The sequence below is a fragment of the Vigna umbellata genome, chromosome 4 (assembly GCF_029865625.1).
Source record: "Vigna umbellata cultivar VRB3 chromosome 4, Vumbellata_1.0, whole genome shotgun sequence".
Taxonomy (NCBI): Eukaryota; Viridiplantae; Streptophyta; class Magnoliopsida; order Fabales; family Fabaceae; genus Vigna; species Vigna umbellata.
Window position 1 is genome coordinate 40,200,899 of NC_142168.1, and position 16,676 is coordinate 40,217,574.

A 16,676-nucleotide genomic window follows, 5' to 3' on the forward strand; every position below is an offset into this window, starting at 1 on the left:
TAAGAGATGCAAGCTTGTTCGTGGACGGTGGCCGGCGGTGGACAGTGGCTGGCGGCGGGCAGCGGCGGACGGTGGCGGGCGATGAAGAACTGTGACGCCGGACAGATATATTGAAAGAATCAAAATTTTTCAATTTATTTTGAGAAATCTTTGAAAAGGTTTTTAAGTCCAGTTGCGAGGTCTAAATATTTAGTATGAATCATAGTATTAAGATTTTTATAATCTATTTTCTATATTCCGTGTTCCAGATACTAGATTAAATATCTGACGGAATAAAACCATCTCTATCAAGATGACAGACCCATTTTATGTTCTGTACTTTCAATAGGACCAATTAAAACAAGTCACACACTCATATTCCGGAAATACAGAAACAAATAAATTCTACGATCAAACTACCACATCAAAATGGAATCTCTCATAATCTTCTATTTATAAGAATAAATTGATACAAAAGTACATGATAAATAGGGTAACCCTAGACACAATATGATCATGATAAATAGGGTAACCCTAAACACAATATAATCATGATAAATAAGGTAACCATTGACACAATATAATCATGATAAATAGAATAACCCTTCACACAATATAATCATGATAAAACAGGATAAGTATCCTAACAAACATAAAACAAATAAGTAGGATTGACATACTGTCGGAACAATCGGTGCCGTTATAGAGTCGCGCAGCGGAATAAAATATTTAAGCGGAAAGCGTGTTACGGTCACAAATCAAGTTTTGATTGTCCGTTTTAGAAAAACAATTTTCTTAGAGAAAATTTATCAAACAGTGCATAAAACAATAAAGAGAGTAGGGAGTAGAAAAATTGATACACTGGATTTTTATCCTGGTTCGATTCAAAAGAATCTACGTCCAGTTGTTAATCACTATAAAAAGTGATTAACATTTTCACTAAAATCAGTTTCACAAGTTACAATAAGAGTGAATAAAAAATAGAGAGATAAAACATTCCTTCGACGAACGAACCGAAAGATGATCACCTTGCCAACTCGAAGAGAACCGCTCCGACTATCGACACACAAAACACGAGCTTCTCCTATTCACGAGACTAGGCAAAGCACTTGAACTAGCTTTTTAGAACTTCCTCAGACAAACTGTATTCTCAAAAAGCTCAGACTTATCTTCTAAGAGTTTTGGAACTAACTTATATAGCCAACTGGTCTAAGTTCGTAGAGATGAATTATAACTGCCACAGATAATCGATTATTGTTAGTGATAATCGATTATTTGAGTCAGTTACAGGTTTATCAAAAATGATAATCGATTATCCTGAGGAATAATCGATTATTCCAGAGACTTTGGCAGTTCTCATCAGAACCAATGATAATCGATTATTTGGAGTAATAATCGATTATTCCAGAGCAACAAGGTTTTTCAGAAAAAAAACTCAGGATAATCGATTATAGCTTCTAATAATTGATTAACTGCGCAACAGTTCTGGAAGTACAAGTTTTTCTAAGTATTACATGTTCAAAGTCTTTCCTAATACATTTATAATCTACAAAGTGCTTTTAAAATAATTAAAACAGTCTATCTTCTTGCATCATCATCAAAATCATTTATCTTCAAATTTACCAATGCTCCTCGTTGGTAACACATACTAATGAATATAAATTATTTAATATATGATTTTACGTCACGTTTAGGTCTTTTTATCCGTTTTAATAGCGTCATAGTGAAATATGCTAATTTTAGGTTGCTAATTCTCTGTATTATAAGGTATTATTCAATCTTATTATATATTTAACTTTGTAAATTTCAATATTCAACATTTTTTAAATAATTTGTAAGTTAATTTAAAAAATAATTATTATGTGTATATGTAACTAAATTATATCAAAATATAAACCTTATATACAATAATAATAATAATAATAATAATAATAATAATAATAATAATAATAATAATAATAGTAATAATAATATTTGGAATTTTAATACATTTATGATTTTAATGTGAATATTAATTATATATTTTTACATAGTTAATTTTTAAACTTTAATTTTTTATTTTAGTATTCTTAAAGTCAAAAACTCTAATTAAAGTTAAAGAATTATAAAAAATAAATCCAACAAATATAAGAAAAACTACAACATTAAAAATGTTTTGTTTTATTATAAATATATGTTTTATATTTTCAAATGAGTTATAAATATTATTTTTTAATTTATTTTGTTATAAATATAATTATTTAAATTCTCATAACAAGTTTTATGCAATATATCATTTATGCTACTTTTTTATTTAATAATATCAGTTTAATTATTACATAATAAAAATATGAAAATTATTCAAAAATATAAATATTTACATAATATTTTAATGTAAAAATGTTAAATACAATTTTTTATTGATAATATTTTATAAGAGAAAAATTATTGTTTGAAATTTTGTTTATAATAATTTATATTACTAATAAACATGGATTGTTACAATTTAGTACTGATTTGTTAAGATTGATGTATTTTCTTCTTGTTAAAATTTTCTCAACTGGATCAAAAGATTTGTCATCAAATTTTGAAGTTGTTAATAAGAATGATGAGTTTTGTTTGTGTAATTAATATAGTCAATGTTGAAAAATTATATAAATTTAACAAAAACTATCAAATTACATCAATTTTTCACAACACTAAATTCCATAATCTTTTTATGAAATTAGGATCAAATTGCAAAATTTTTCACAAATCAATACCAAATTGAGACTAAAAATATTATATGACTAAATTGACATTTTTTGAAAAAAGCAAAGGCTAGATAAGTAATTATAGATATTCTTTAATATTTAATATGTTCAAAATACATTAGAAAATTTTAATGATGGTTAAAATATATTTATAACATCCCAAAATATAGTCCAAACTATATGTCTAAGAGTCATCACATCATAATATTGTAGAACAGTTTCTAGAAATAAAGTTAACTTACAGTTATCCATAAAATAACTATAAATTTAAACTTTACAAAAGTCTATCCTAGATGCAAAACTATATACATGACCAAGCGGTCTATACATACTATATTTATTTAACCGAACGGTCATATACTACACCATTGGGTCCTCGCCATCCTGTGCTTGCTCCAGCGAACACTCACCTTTCTCTGTTTACACCCACAAGGTGATCATTGTAAATAAAGAATACCGAACGGGAAACATGGACAAGATAGAAAAGAAAGGTAAGCTAGAGTAATTTAATTGATTACAATTTTCATGCAAATTAAACAAATACATAAGCATATGTCAACCAAACACTTTAAGGCATACAATGAACGACCATACATTACAAGAAATGACTGAACACTTGACTTGATAATCTGGATTGTATAAATATGTAGCTTGAGGTCGTTCGTGCACTCGGGGGTATAGTAACTGGAAAATCATCAACTGCCACCCGGGGTTAATCCATTATAACTTACCTAAGACCATATAGGCTAGGACCTCCTGACATTCTCACACAATGCATTACTCATCTCTACTTGAGAATTTGTAATCATCAAAATTTCAGGATGAACGTCGTGGATTTCACTGTCCATATTCATACTTTACCACCTTGATAACCAGTTCGAGATATCCCTCATTGGAATTCTCTTTCATACCAATTGGAACATAATACCTTAATAAATAACCACACCATCACTTATGCACAAAAGATTCATATAATTAAATTTATTAAGTTCTCAAACCACCATAGAAAATATCATGTAAGACCGAACCTCCTGTGAACGTTGGAGACCGAACACTTGTGGTTTAGGCCGAACACCTATAACTTAGGCCGAACACTTAAAGTTGATACCGAATAATAATATAAGATCAATTTCTAAAATATCACCGAACGGTCATTAACAGGTAAGGCCCACTAGAGACCAAACGCAGTTAAGATCGAATACAAGTACGAGACCGAGCACTCTGGACTTAGACAAAATACTCAAGTAGGACTGATCACTAAAGTGACCGAACACCTATACAAACCGAGTACTAGTGTAAGACCGAAAACCTAGACTATACCAGATACTTTATCTAGGCCGAATACTAGGTTAAGACCAAAGGCTATGACTAGATCGAACACTATATTCAATTAAATACTAGCACAAGACCGATCGGTCATTAACTGAAAGCTCTACAGAAATATAAATTAGTTAAGACCGAACAACAGAAGAAAGTCGAACGGTCAATGAATGACACTCGGTGATCTGCATAATTATGTAGAATAACTGCAGAATTATGATCAACAACTATCTTCACAAATTTACTACAACTTCTAATCCTCCAAACATGATTCATATACCAATTTACGCCTATCCAAAGGTACCTAAAATTGTTTTAACATCATCCCAAAGAGTCTCATACCAGATTTCACTCTCAACCCCAAACTCTCATTTTCGCATACCCACTTCCTTAAGATCAAAACAAACCGAACACTTATGCGAAGAAACTCCAACCAGTTCATAGGTTCCAGCATTCAAAAATTCAACACAATTCAACCAAACATTCAAGTTACACATATGCAATCATCCAAGGAATAATTTCATACATAGAAAATCACAATTAAATTAACTAGCTTCCTTTACCTCTAACTGAACCGGACAACTGCTACAACCTTCAGAGATTTGCTTACACCTCCAGAAATCCTAAGAACACCTATAACTCACCGATTGGTGAGAAGAGACCAACCAAAGGACCAAGAATAAAGTCAGAAATGGAAGAAGGAGAATGCGGAACACATGCAAACAAAGTTGTTCCTTGCATGCAGCAAAACCAGAAATTACTGAAAACCAGAGAACGAGACTTACCAGTTCTAAACGCTGAACCAAATAATGAAACAGGAAGCCCTTGACGCCAGGATCACTTAGGTGTCTCCTGATCGTCGAACAAATGAACCTCCTCAGTGAGAAAATCTAGAGAAAAGGGAGAGGAAGAGTAGATAATAATGTTTTTAGAGAGATAGAAAGTATTTAGATAATGAACCAAGTGTTATAAATTTCTATTTATACTGTTTACTTATTTTAACACAAATGTTCGGTCTCATTACTTTAATACATCTATCTACTCTTAACAGACTATTTTCTTGGTTCTTACAAGATACACATTAAAAGAACCAACATAACAAATCAGTCCACTGTACAACACAATCCAAACAGAATATCAACAACCAACCATAAAATTGGCCAACCACATACAACTCGACAATAATCACAAGCATATTGAAAATCTTCACAAATCATCATCAATCACTCGACCAAGGTAAAAAACCTACAAACCGACCTTTAAAACACACAAAACAACATTACCAACAACACATGCAACCCAACAACATATGAAACAAAAATTAGCATGACAACAATCCAAAACATCCTAACCAACATGGCAACCGTCTATAAACATACAAAAACATGACAAGCATTAAAGCAACATGGCAACACATTTAAATAGCATAGTAATAGTCCAAAAACACACTTAACATGACAATCAATAAAATTAAAATGACAACATAAAATGCACTTGATAAATCCCTAAACATCAATTCTCGAATCTCTACTCCTATAATATATTACAACATTATAAACCATTTATTTATTCTATAAAATCCTAATTCACTTGATTTTCTAATTAAATTATTTAAAACCTTCTAATTAAATTATAAAAATCATACATGTTAACATTTTACATCATGATAGAAAATATACATTAGAATGATATAAAAACTACAGTTAGGTATATATGAAAAAACTCACAATTAGCATAATTATTTTACAAAATGTATATTTAATGTGTATATCACTAATAACAACATGCTAATATATATATATATATATATATATATATATATATATATATATATATATATATATATATATATATATTCCATGAAACCTTTAAGAATCCTAGTGCAACTCTAATTCATTCACCAATTTAAGTGATTTCATTAACATATTAAAATAAAATAATAAAAAATTACTACACACATTTAATTTACACTGCCTATGAAGATCATGATAAGACATATAATTGAAAAAGTGCACCATGTAATAATTATGATCCATGGCATGGGGGAAACAAAATGTAACCAATGAATAGGCACAAAATGGCAAAAACTAGCTTAGAGAAAATTAATGGTTGCATTGCAAATCCTACCTAATGAGTGGTATAATATTTTAATGAAAACAAAGATGTATGGTGATGACATAGTAAATCGAAGAGAGACAAAAAAAAAATGTACCACAACTAAGAATAATTATTTTTTATAATTATTTTTTCTGGGTTTTACACTTTTCAAACGTGTTCTTCCTCAAACCAAATAGTGTTAAATTCAAGATTGATTACTACTACTTATATAAAGCGAGTCAATAATATAAAAACTACACTATAAGCTTCTAGATAAAATATTCTTACTATATTTGCAAGAATATGCTTACACAATTGTGCACTCATACATTTGCACATGTAATTATTTCTTTTTTAAATATGACTGTTAGAATGTGATAAGGAAATAAATATAAACATTCTATTACATTCAAATTTAAAGTCTTTAACTTTGAGAAGGTAAAAGTCTTTAACTTTGAGAAGGTAGCATAATTTTTCTTTTTCTTTTTATTTAAATAAAAAAAGTACCATGGTAAGTACACTAGATGTGAAATATGTGTCCAACATTTTCACTTTCTAAAACCATGCTACTTATGATTCACCTGTCTAAAAAATGTAGGGTGATAATTATGACTTAATTTACCACATTTCATTCCTACCTTTATACAGTCTTTAAATATATTCATCTAAGACATTATATGCTTGAATCTAAATAAATTCTATACAAACCACTTAGGTATGCATGATATATACTCCAATAATTAACACTTTTCATCTTTTTTTTTTCTTTAGCAATCATCGGAATATCTTTAACAGGTACACTCCGAGCGGACGAGCAAACAAGAGACATAGGAAACGAGACCGGACGATGAGAAAAGACAAATTATGGAGGTATTCAATGGCTCAACTCCATAACCGAAACAATTTACATCACACATTTACATTTTCCTTTGTTATCATAATTAGACAACCAATTCCAATCCCCAATAGTTATATTCTTTATCATTAGTTAACTACTAGATGATATTTAGAGATAAAATAAAGTAAATAGCTTATTATTCTACTCAATAAAATAATTTTTGTATGATAAATGACCACTATCATTGTCGATAGTCTAATTTCTAGACCAACACGGGACAACTTTAGGAGAAAAAGGTCTCTTTTCATTGTTCAAAATTTGTTTACCACCAAGATCATAATGAAAGAAACCAAAATCATGTACCTATAAATGTGAATATATTTAGTTGGTTGAATCAACAGACACACAGAGAAAAAGATTGTGGGTTCGTTCTAGAACAAAAGTATTTATTCAAATAATTATACATACACAAGCATACAAGATGTGATAATGAGGAAAACATGTAAGATAAAACTTAAATGAATCTACCTATAAACGACCTAATGTTAAACAAGGTAAGTTTCTCATAAAGTTAATTTGAGTATAGAAATTACACCATACTCAAGTACATTGCTAATGATGCAAACACTTCAAAATAAAATAACCAATATACTAATGATGCAAACACAACCAAGGCAATATGAATTGAACCTAAGAACAACTAATATGCTAATGATGCAAACACAATTACGGCAATGTGAATTGAACCTAAAAACATCTAATTAACACAGTTTAACAAAACAAAAAATATCAAATTAAGGTATGAAATTGAATCAGAACTGGATATTTATAAGTTTAATAAGCAAAAGCAGAAGGTAAACCTAAAAGATGAATGCAAAGCTGCCAACAAATCTAATTGATGCTTAAGCAAGTAAAGTGAATGCAAGGACAAAATTTGTATGCAAAATTAAAATTCATTATCTAAAGCTTCAATCAATGGAACTAAACTAATGCATATCAGAAAATGATATACCAATTAAAGGATGACTTACAACATGTAGTGAAAGAAAGATGTAAAGATCAAAATCATAATATCAAAGAGAAGATAAAAAAGAACCGAAAACATGGGGTCCTTGGATTCAACTTCAACTCTACTTAAAAAGACATCCTGTTTTTAGGGTCCTTGGATTCTAAAATAGAAGCATAATTATGCAAAGTTCACAAGTTCAATTCTTCCAATCAGATTAAAAAAATCAATTTTGAAATAACAATCCAAAATTGAAGAAATTAACACAAACAAAGTAAATGGTTAAAAAGCTAAAATAGTAAATAAAAAACAATTGAATCATGTACTCTTATAGTAAAGTGCAGCGCAAGAATTAAAAAGAAAATAGCAAACCTGAATTTTAATGGAGTAGAAACATTAGAATCAACAAAGAATAGTAAAAGGGTGCATATTGGGGAAATTAGGGAAAAAAGAGGAAGCCAAAATGAATTGTAATGATTAAAATTGAAAACCCAAATTGTGAGAGGGTAGATAAAGATATTACCTTACAGTCCAAGGGCCTTCGTTGGTGGTAGAGCCTTTGTCGACAATAGGACCTTCAACAGAAACTCTCGATCATTGTGAGGGTGGTGATTCAAAAAGAAATGGGATGAGTAGGACATGATTCACACAAAGATAAAATTAAAGATATAGTTCAAACATAATTACAAATATAAAAGGTTCACTTTATTTAAATTGAACTATGGTACAATTCGGTTTTTGGTAAAATTAGTTTAGTTTTTTTAGTATAATATATTATAGATAATCCATAGTTTACTGTACTAAGTTAATTATGTCCAATCCTTTGATATTATTATTTTTGGTAAGATATCACTTTTTTATTATTATTTATTTGAGATAGATATTATTTCAGTGATATTATTTAATATTATATGTTAATCCAATAAATGTACTTTTTTTTATGTTTTAATTCTCAAAAATACACATCAAATGCTACAAAGCCACTCACTAACCACGTTTAATATTATGGTAAAAACAACTTCCAACAATTTGAAACTAATAACTGCATTCTGAATTTTTTAATTTGAAAACAGTTTTGAAGTTTTGGATCACACAATCCGAAGGTTAAAATTGAATTTCACATTACATAATCTTGAATACAATTTCTAACGTCAAATCATTGATTTGAATTATATAATTTAGAATAATATTTTCAAATTGTAGATATAATCTAGAATAAACCACTTTTTTTCTTTCAAATTGTACAGTTCAGACGACTTCTAAATTATACAACTCTTAAAAAGATTTTGCCGTGCACAACGTGAAAGAACTTCGAATCAAAAATCAAAAATCCAAAACCCAAAACGCTAATACCGAATCAACTACCAACTTTCAAGCTTCAAAGTATAATAATCTTCAATTCTTTTGATTAATGTGTCAAAATCTTGCTGTCAGCACCTCATCGGTGAAGAAGACAGAAGCCAAATGAACAAAAGTGTTGCTAAGAAAAACTTTCACTTCCATTTAAAAGAAGGGTAAAAATGGAAGTTTAAAAATTAGTAGGGATGTAGAAAGAAATTATAAGGGTGAAAAAAACAATTGCAATGCAATATGAATCTTGGCGTCCCAAAGACCCAGGTACGAGATTGAATATGTAATAGGCTAATACTAGATATACCGAAAATAAATAATCTTCAAACAGATATATCAACATTGAAGAAGCACTCTCTTCATCTTCCACTTGATACAATTGCTGTCTGCGTTTTACATGACATATAATATGAGATTAGGTAATAAATGTTTTCTTGTTAATGTTCTTTTTCATGTTTATGCTACTCTATTCATGTTTCTGTGCAATTATGTATCTCCCCGTTCTCCTATGTTTTCAATTCTTGTTAATGTTCTTTTTCATGTTAACGCTGTTTATGTGGCACTGGCAGGTACTATGAGTGTGTAGTTTGATTGTGAAAGAGGTATGGCTTGTTTTTCTATACCCTGTAATACTGGGTCATTTGTTATTGTTACCCCTTCTATGCCCCAAAAAACATATCTTGGGGTGTGTGGAGGTTTGGGTACTAGGTCATTTGTTTTGTCTTCTTTAGGGTTTAACCAATGCTACAAGTTTCCATATGAGTTTGTTTGGGACAAGAAGCTAGGGTATTGTGGTGGTAGAAGTAGAGTTCCCTCATTAAGGGTTCCTTATTGTTGCAAGACTCCACACGGTGTTTCAAGAAGCAATAAAATTCAGCCATTTGTGAGTAGAAGCAAGGGTGAGAAGAAAACTCACTATGGTAAGGGTGAAGGTAATAGGTTGAAGAAGAGGTTTTCATTGAGATTGCGGCCAAGGTTACGGTTATTGGCTATGAGAATGAGAAGGGCTTCTATTAAGTCCATTTTGAATGACTTAGAGGTTCTTATTCGTAAGAACATTAGAGCAGTAGCATTTTCTGCCTCAGTTTCTGTTGTGTTCAGCCTTTGTTTCCTGTTTCTAAAATTGACTGCACTCCCCCCTCCGAAATCTGTTCCATATTCCGACTTGATCAGCAGCCTTCAGAATGGATATGTTGAAAAGGTTTTAGTTGAAGAGGGGTCGCGGCGTATATATTACAACATGAAGTCCCAAAATGTTGAAAATGATCATGTTTCCGGTGAAGAATCTCAAGCTGTAGATGTTTCCATTGATGTGGATGTTGATAAGATAGGGAGTGAGGGTGCTTCTAGGGCTGGCCAAACTCCAGTGGTGAATGTACAAAAGAAATTCTCTAAGACAAGGGCTTCAATTCCTGAATGGCAGTATTCCACTAGAAAAATAGATCATGATGAAAAATTCCTTGTTAGTTTGATGAGAGAAAAAGGGGTTACATATAGCTCTTCCCCTCAATCTGTGTTGATGTCAATGAGGAGTACTTTGATCACTGTGATAACACTGTGGATACCTTTAATTCCACTGATGTGGCTTCTATATCGGCAACTTTCTACTGCTAATAGTCCTGCAAGGAAGCAGAGGCCTAATAGTCAGACAGTTGGATTTGATGATGTGGAAGGTGTTGATTCTGCAAAAGTAGAGCTCATGGAGGTAATTATCTCATACTAGAATGTTTATAAATAATTATGTAATAAAAGTGATTTTCATGTTTTGCTACTTTTGGTTAACAAGTGACCGTTATCCTCCGGTAATTTCTTTGCACCAATAGAGAAATATCCTCTTTCGTTCACCAATAAATATGAGTTGGCTGTACAGTTACCAACCCTTGTGTACTTGTTTTTAGACAGATTCAGAATGTTGGGTGTACTGTGCTAATTTGTTATTTGTGCAAGTAGTATCAGAATCTGAACTATTGCTCTATTTTTCCCTTTTAATTCGTGTGAGCTGGAATATTATCATCTTCGGTTTATAAAATAGCAAGAAGAAATACGGGAACATGTTGTTGGAGAAGATCAGTAAGGCTAACTGGCAGGGTCGTGTAATAGACTAAATAATAGTGTTGTTACGTAGTTAGTAGTACTTTGCTAGAGATAATCAACATCTTTTGTTTTTTAATTACATTTTTTTATTTCTATTTATTTATCTCTTGGAAGTTAGAATTAGTGACCAGTGGTTCAGTTTTTAGCTTAATACATGAGAAGAGGTGTAAAAGCTTTAGTATTTATAGATAATACTCTAGCTTTCGTATAAACAAATTCTGAATTTATTTTATCAAAATTATTATGTTCAAATCCATTTGACTCTTTTCAGATAAAGAAAACTTTGATCAGGCAATTGTTTTGTGTCAAAAGCAAAACAATTTTTTCCTAAGGTTCTGTAATGCACTTATTTTAGATCTTTTCAATCATTAATGACTTGTAGTTCTGTGCATTGATATTCTCTGCTTTACTGTTTAAATATTATAGGATTAGCTCATACTCCTCGCTGTTGCTGTATGGGCATACTAATTCAGGGTTGGACAATTAAGACATTGAAACAACGTTTCCCTGCCAATTAGATATGCTTAACTTACAGGTTAAAGTTATGCCTCTTATAAGTTTAGCCTGTGGCAATTGGGTGCATTATCTTGAAAGTAGTCACGATTGCATCAAAATATTTTAGATTGAAAACTAACATTTGTATGAACTATGAGCTGAATATGACGGATATTAGACAGTTGGCCCTTTGGTTAGTTTATTTAGAAGAGTTAATTAGATAAATGAGGGAAATTGGATTAGAGGGATTCGTTCTGTAAAAGGAGAATCCTTACTGAAGTTGGAAAAGGAATAATTGGATAAGAGACCCCTCTCTTAGTCTAAAAAATTTAATGAAATTGTTATTTTTTTTTTTTCATTTGTTTCTATCTATTTTCCATTTCTTTTCTACATCTTCAATGATTAATATCCAATTTGAGATATGTAACCATTTTGTTAAAAAGATTTCTCAGAGATAGGACAAAACACATGAAAAGTTTATGATGAAGCATGAAAGAATATTACATCATATTCTGTGGATTGGTTGGTCCCTTCTAATCATTTAATATGGAGTATTATATTGTAACAACTGGAAAATGAATTCTAATCAATTTTAGTAGAACTTTTCTTGTCAGTAAGCAAGCAACTTGATTGTGTTATTGTTTTTGATACAGTCCTTTTTTGTAGATAGTTTCATGTCTTCAAGGGGATATAAATTACCGCAAGCTAGGGGCAAAGTTACCTAGAGGGGTGCTGCTGGTGGGTCCTCCTGGAACTGGGAAGACATTACTTGCACGAGCAGTGGCAGGGGAAGCAGGTGTACCCTTTTTCACTGTATCTGCTAGTGAGTTTGTGGAGTTGTTTGTTGGAAGAGGGGCGGCTAGAATCAGAGACCTTTTCAATGCGGCGAGAAAATTTGCACCATCAATCATATTCATTGATGAACTTGATGCCGTAGGAGGCAAGCGTGGAAGAAGTTTTAATGATGAGCGTGACCAGACACTAAACCAGGCAAGTTTTTACATATTATGTTGTATTTCGTTATCAGATACAAATTATCAATAATTGGTTTTATGTTTATGGCTCACTAGTCACTGCTGACTGTAATATAGTAATGTGGGGTGGGAAGATAATGTGCAAAAGTCCAGTTTCTTCAATTACTTCACAGTATTAGTATATACTTTCTATGTTAAAGAAAAATACTTCATATGCTAATTTGAATTTTAAGTATGAAACTGAGAAACAAATCATATTGTTTTAATAGGTGTCGTATGCTCTTAGCTGAATTTTTAAAGTATCTTCTGTGTGTGTAGTTGCTGACAGAAATGGATGGATTTGAATCTGAGATGAGAGTGGTAGTGATTGCAGCAACTAACCGGCCGGAAGCCTTGGATCCGGCTTTATGTCGGCCTGGTCGTTTCTCAAGAAAAGTATATGTAGGTGAACCTGATGAAGAAGGAAGGAGAAAAATATTGGCTGTGCATCTGAGAGGAGTTCCTTTGGAGGAGGACACTAACATCATTTGCCATTTAATTGCTTCTCTTACTACTGGTTTTGTAGGTGCTGATTTGGCAAATATTGTCAATGAATCCGCTTTGCTTGCTGCTCGTAGAGGTAAAACCAACTTACAACTTTTATATTTAATGTGTGATGAGTTTAAGAGTGACCTTATACTTGGATTCTGCAGGTACTGAAACTGTGGCAAGGGAAGACATAATGGAAGCTATTGAAAGAGCAAAATTCGGAATCAATGATAAGCAATTCAGGTCTAGTAAAATAAGCAAGGAGCTAACCAAGCTATTCCCTTGGATGCCATCACTTATGGGAAAAAATGAAAGAAGACAGGATGACCTGAAAGGACCATTAGGTTATCAATCACTGAGTTCATGATTTTTCCTGTTCAATTTTCTTATATGTCTTCCTCTATTTTTTTCATTTCATTGTTACCCTTTACGTAATGCCTGAGAATATACACTGTCAGCAGAAAGGGAAGACCTAATATAGCCGTCAAAAGGCCAAGTTTATGGTCACTGATTACTTGATTCTGCCTGCAATTTGAGGTTGCAAAATTTGACCCTAAATTTGAACTTCAATTCAGCAACACATGTGCATAACTTAGAAATCCTTTATGAAAATAGATCAGATGTTATACATGTAATAGGATATACACGAACACACAATATCTATCTATCTATCTATCTATCTATATATATATATATATATATATATATATATATATATATATATATATATATATATATATATATATATATAAATGAAATGCAAGAAATAATGAAAGATTTCCATAAAATTAATGATAAATACAAGTCGAGACTTTAGATTTTCAAGTTTTAAGAATTAAAATAAGAATTAAACATATGATTAATATCTTAAATTTGTAATCATGTTACTCTTAATCTTAACACAATATCTTCAATGTTATCCCATAGGGTATATTTTTCTTCCTCTGTTTTGCAGAAAATTTAATTAAAGTTAAATAGTTTTTTAATATTTTTAGAAGTTAAAATTTTCAAATCTGAATTCATTATCAACCTTAACTTGAATAGTCTTTTTGTTCTTCTTTTGTGGAGACCAAAGTTACATGGTTTTTTTTTTTAACTTGAGAAAATCTGATAGTAATACCATCATTTAATGGTTGTTTTTTTTTCTTCCCTTTATTGTTTGCTTTTCTCCTTGTATAAATCATTGACCCACCAACACCTAAAGCTTCATAAATAGTTTCGCAATTAAGAGTGCAATCTTCATAAAAACCCATCTTCATTATCATTATCATCTACTTGTCCTGCCAACCATTCATTGCACTTATCAATTTCATTAAGTACAACAAAATCAATTTCATCTCTAATATTATATCTTTGGGCAAATTGTTGGTTATGCTTGATGTAAATTAAATCATGCAAGCTTATTTCTTTCTTGTGAATGAATCTGCATTATAAATAAATAAAGTAATAATTAGCTTTGTCCTATTTTTGTGAGAATATACCTATGAAATGAGGCATGAATAACAAATATTACTTGTCCAAATACACTCCAATTATATTCATATCTTGATGAGCTAAATATCAAACTTAAAATCATGATTTCTAGCTTTTGTAGGTTTGAAGCTACGTAACTGTAATTTCTCCACCATTAATTTATAAAAACATATAAATTAACTTAAATTTTATAACTTATAACTTAAACTAATTTAAAATACTTGAAATTGTTTAAGTATCTCACCAGGAGTTGTGGTCATGATTATTTGACGAAATTACCCCCAAATAGTCCACTTTCACTTTTATAAAGAGACAACTCACTTAAATTTTTGTTGTTGTGCATCTTTACTTGGCACCCACCTCTTCATGCAAGCCTACAACTTATTATCAAAATTAGAGTCATAGAATTCTAGATTCAAATTCTCTGCCAAGATTAGAGTAATATAATTCTAGATTCAAAAGTGCATGAAGTTGGCAAGTCCATTCATTATCAATGATTGTAATTACATCCTTGCATTTACTTTCATTGGTATCTAAAGACTTCATTATGGTTTCTTTGGGCTTCTCCACTTTTTCATAGATATATCTCATTGTTGTTTTTCTTTCTTCACTTGCAAGACGAAGTAAACGAATAAGAGGAGTTATGACTTTCAAAGTAAAAACCACATGGTTCCTAGAAGTGAACATCTTTTTCAATTTTTCTTATAGCAAATCTTATCACAACATACCTTACTAATTCCTTCTTATTTCTAAATTGTCTCAACAAACTCAAGGTATTAGAATGGGCAATATATAAAACCAATGTCTTCAAGCATTAAGTCTATGCACTGGGCAATATAGGGAGTCCAATATAGATTGGATCCTTTCTCCTCCAACATCTTCCCAACTAATACATAATTACTTTCATTATTTGTGATGGCTTGAACAACATTTCTTTCTCTAATCTCCTCTCCAAAGGTATCAAGCATCTCACACGATTTCTCACATGTCTTTTCACATGTTGTTAATTATCAACGGACATCAAAAACAATATCCCTGCAAGAGAGTTCACCAAAAAAATTAATCATTATCCAAGCAAGAGAGTTCACAAAAAAAATTAATCAAACATCTTTATGATTTGTTCATGCATCTTACATAATAGAAAGATGACCATGTATAGTCCATTACACTTATGATCTTTCAACTACCATTAAGTGTATTCCATCTTCATATTAAGAAGTGCAACCATAATTTCATATAACATTTAAAGTTTTAAAATATAATACTTTTTACGATATAATACTTTCCATATATAATGTATTATGATTTTTTTTTTTTTGTGTGTGGCACAACTCACATAACTTACATATATGTATAACTTTTTATCTTCTTTTCACTTAATTCATAGTCATGACATTTACCAATATATCTAAAACAATGTTATAGGCATTAATGGTTTATATTTGAATCCTTAACTATTTTTGTACTTGATATTTTCATAATCATTCTCATCTCATGAATCCTCAAAGACATAATTGACATAGTCATAATGAAAGTAATAATGATTCACGATTCACGACTCTGTATTTTGGTGAGTAATAATTATTTCTTCTTCATATGGATTTTGATATTGAGGATTCATGTGATAAGAATGATAACGATAACATAAAATTGAGAAAATGGTTGAGGAGATATTGTTCACTATTATGCCTATAACATATGTTTGGACTTAAAAAATGTTATATGCAAAATCCATCTATACATACATATATACATACGTGTGTATATATATATGTATATATATATATATA

At 30.6% G+C, this 16,676-nt stretch overlaps 1 protein-coding gene across 1 annotated transcript; it reads left to right on the forward strand.

Annotated features, from left to right (window-relative positions):
- The first annotated feature begins 9,590 nt into the window (after positions 1 to 9,590).
- LOC124827360 (putative inactive ATP-dependent zinc metalloprotease FTSHI 3, chloroplastic) lies at positions 9,591 to 13,944 on the forward strand. Its single transcript, XM_047300389.2, has 5 exons — positions 9,591 to 9,741; positions 9,892 to 11,027; positions 12,578 to 12,901; positions 13,204 to 13,504; positions 13,578 to 13,944. Exons 2-5 carry the CDS (start codon positions 9,927 to 9,929, stop codon positions 13,778 to 13,780), a joined length of 1,929 nt encoding a protein of 642 aa, XP_047156345.2. The 5' UTR covers positions 9,591 to 9,741; positions 9,892 to 9,926; the 3' UTR covers positions 13,781 to 13,944.
- The last annotated feature ends 2,732 nt before the right edge of the window (positions 13,945 to 16,676 follow it).

What these genes read in the sequence shown, in the direction of transcription:
- LOC124827360 (XM_047300389.2), top strand. Translation starts at nt 9,927, where the DNA reads ATGGCTTGTTTTTCTATACCCTGTAATACTGGGTCATTTGTTATTGTT. An exon ending in CAAAAGTAGAGCTCATGGAG is followed by an intron (nt 11,028 to 12,577) that starts GTAATTATCTCA and finishes CCTTTTTTGTAG; the next exon opens with ATAGTTTCATGTCTTCAAGG. An exon ending in TTTGCTTGCTGCTCGTAGAG is followed by an intron (nt 13,505 to 13,577) that starts GTAAAACCAACT and finishes TGGATTCTGCAG; the next exon opens with GTACTGAAACTGTGGCAAGG.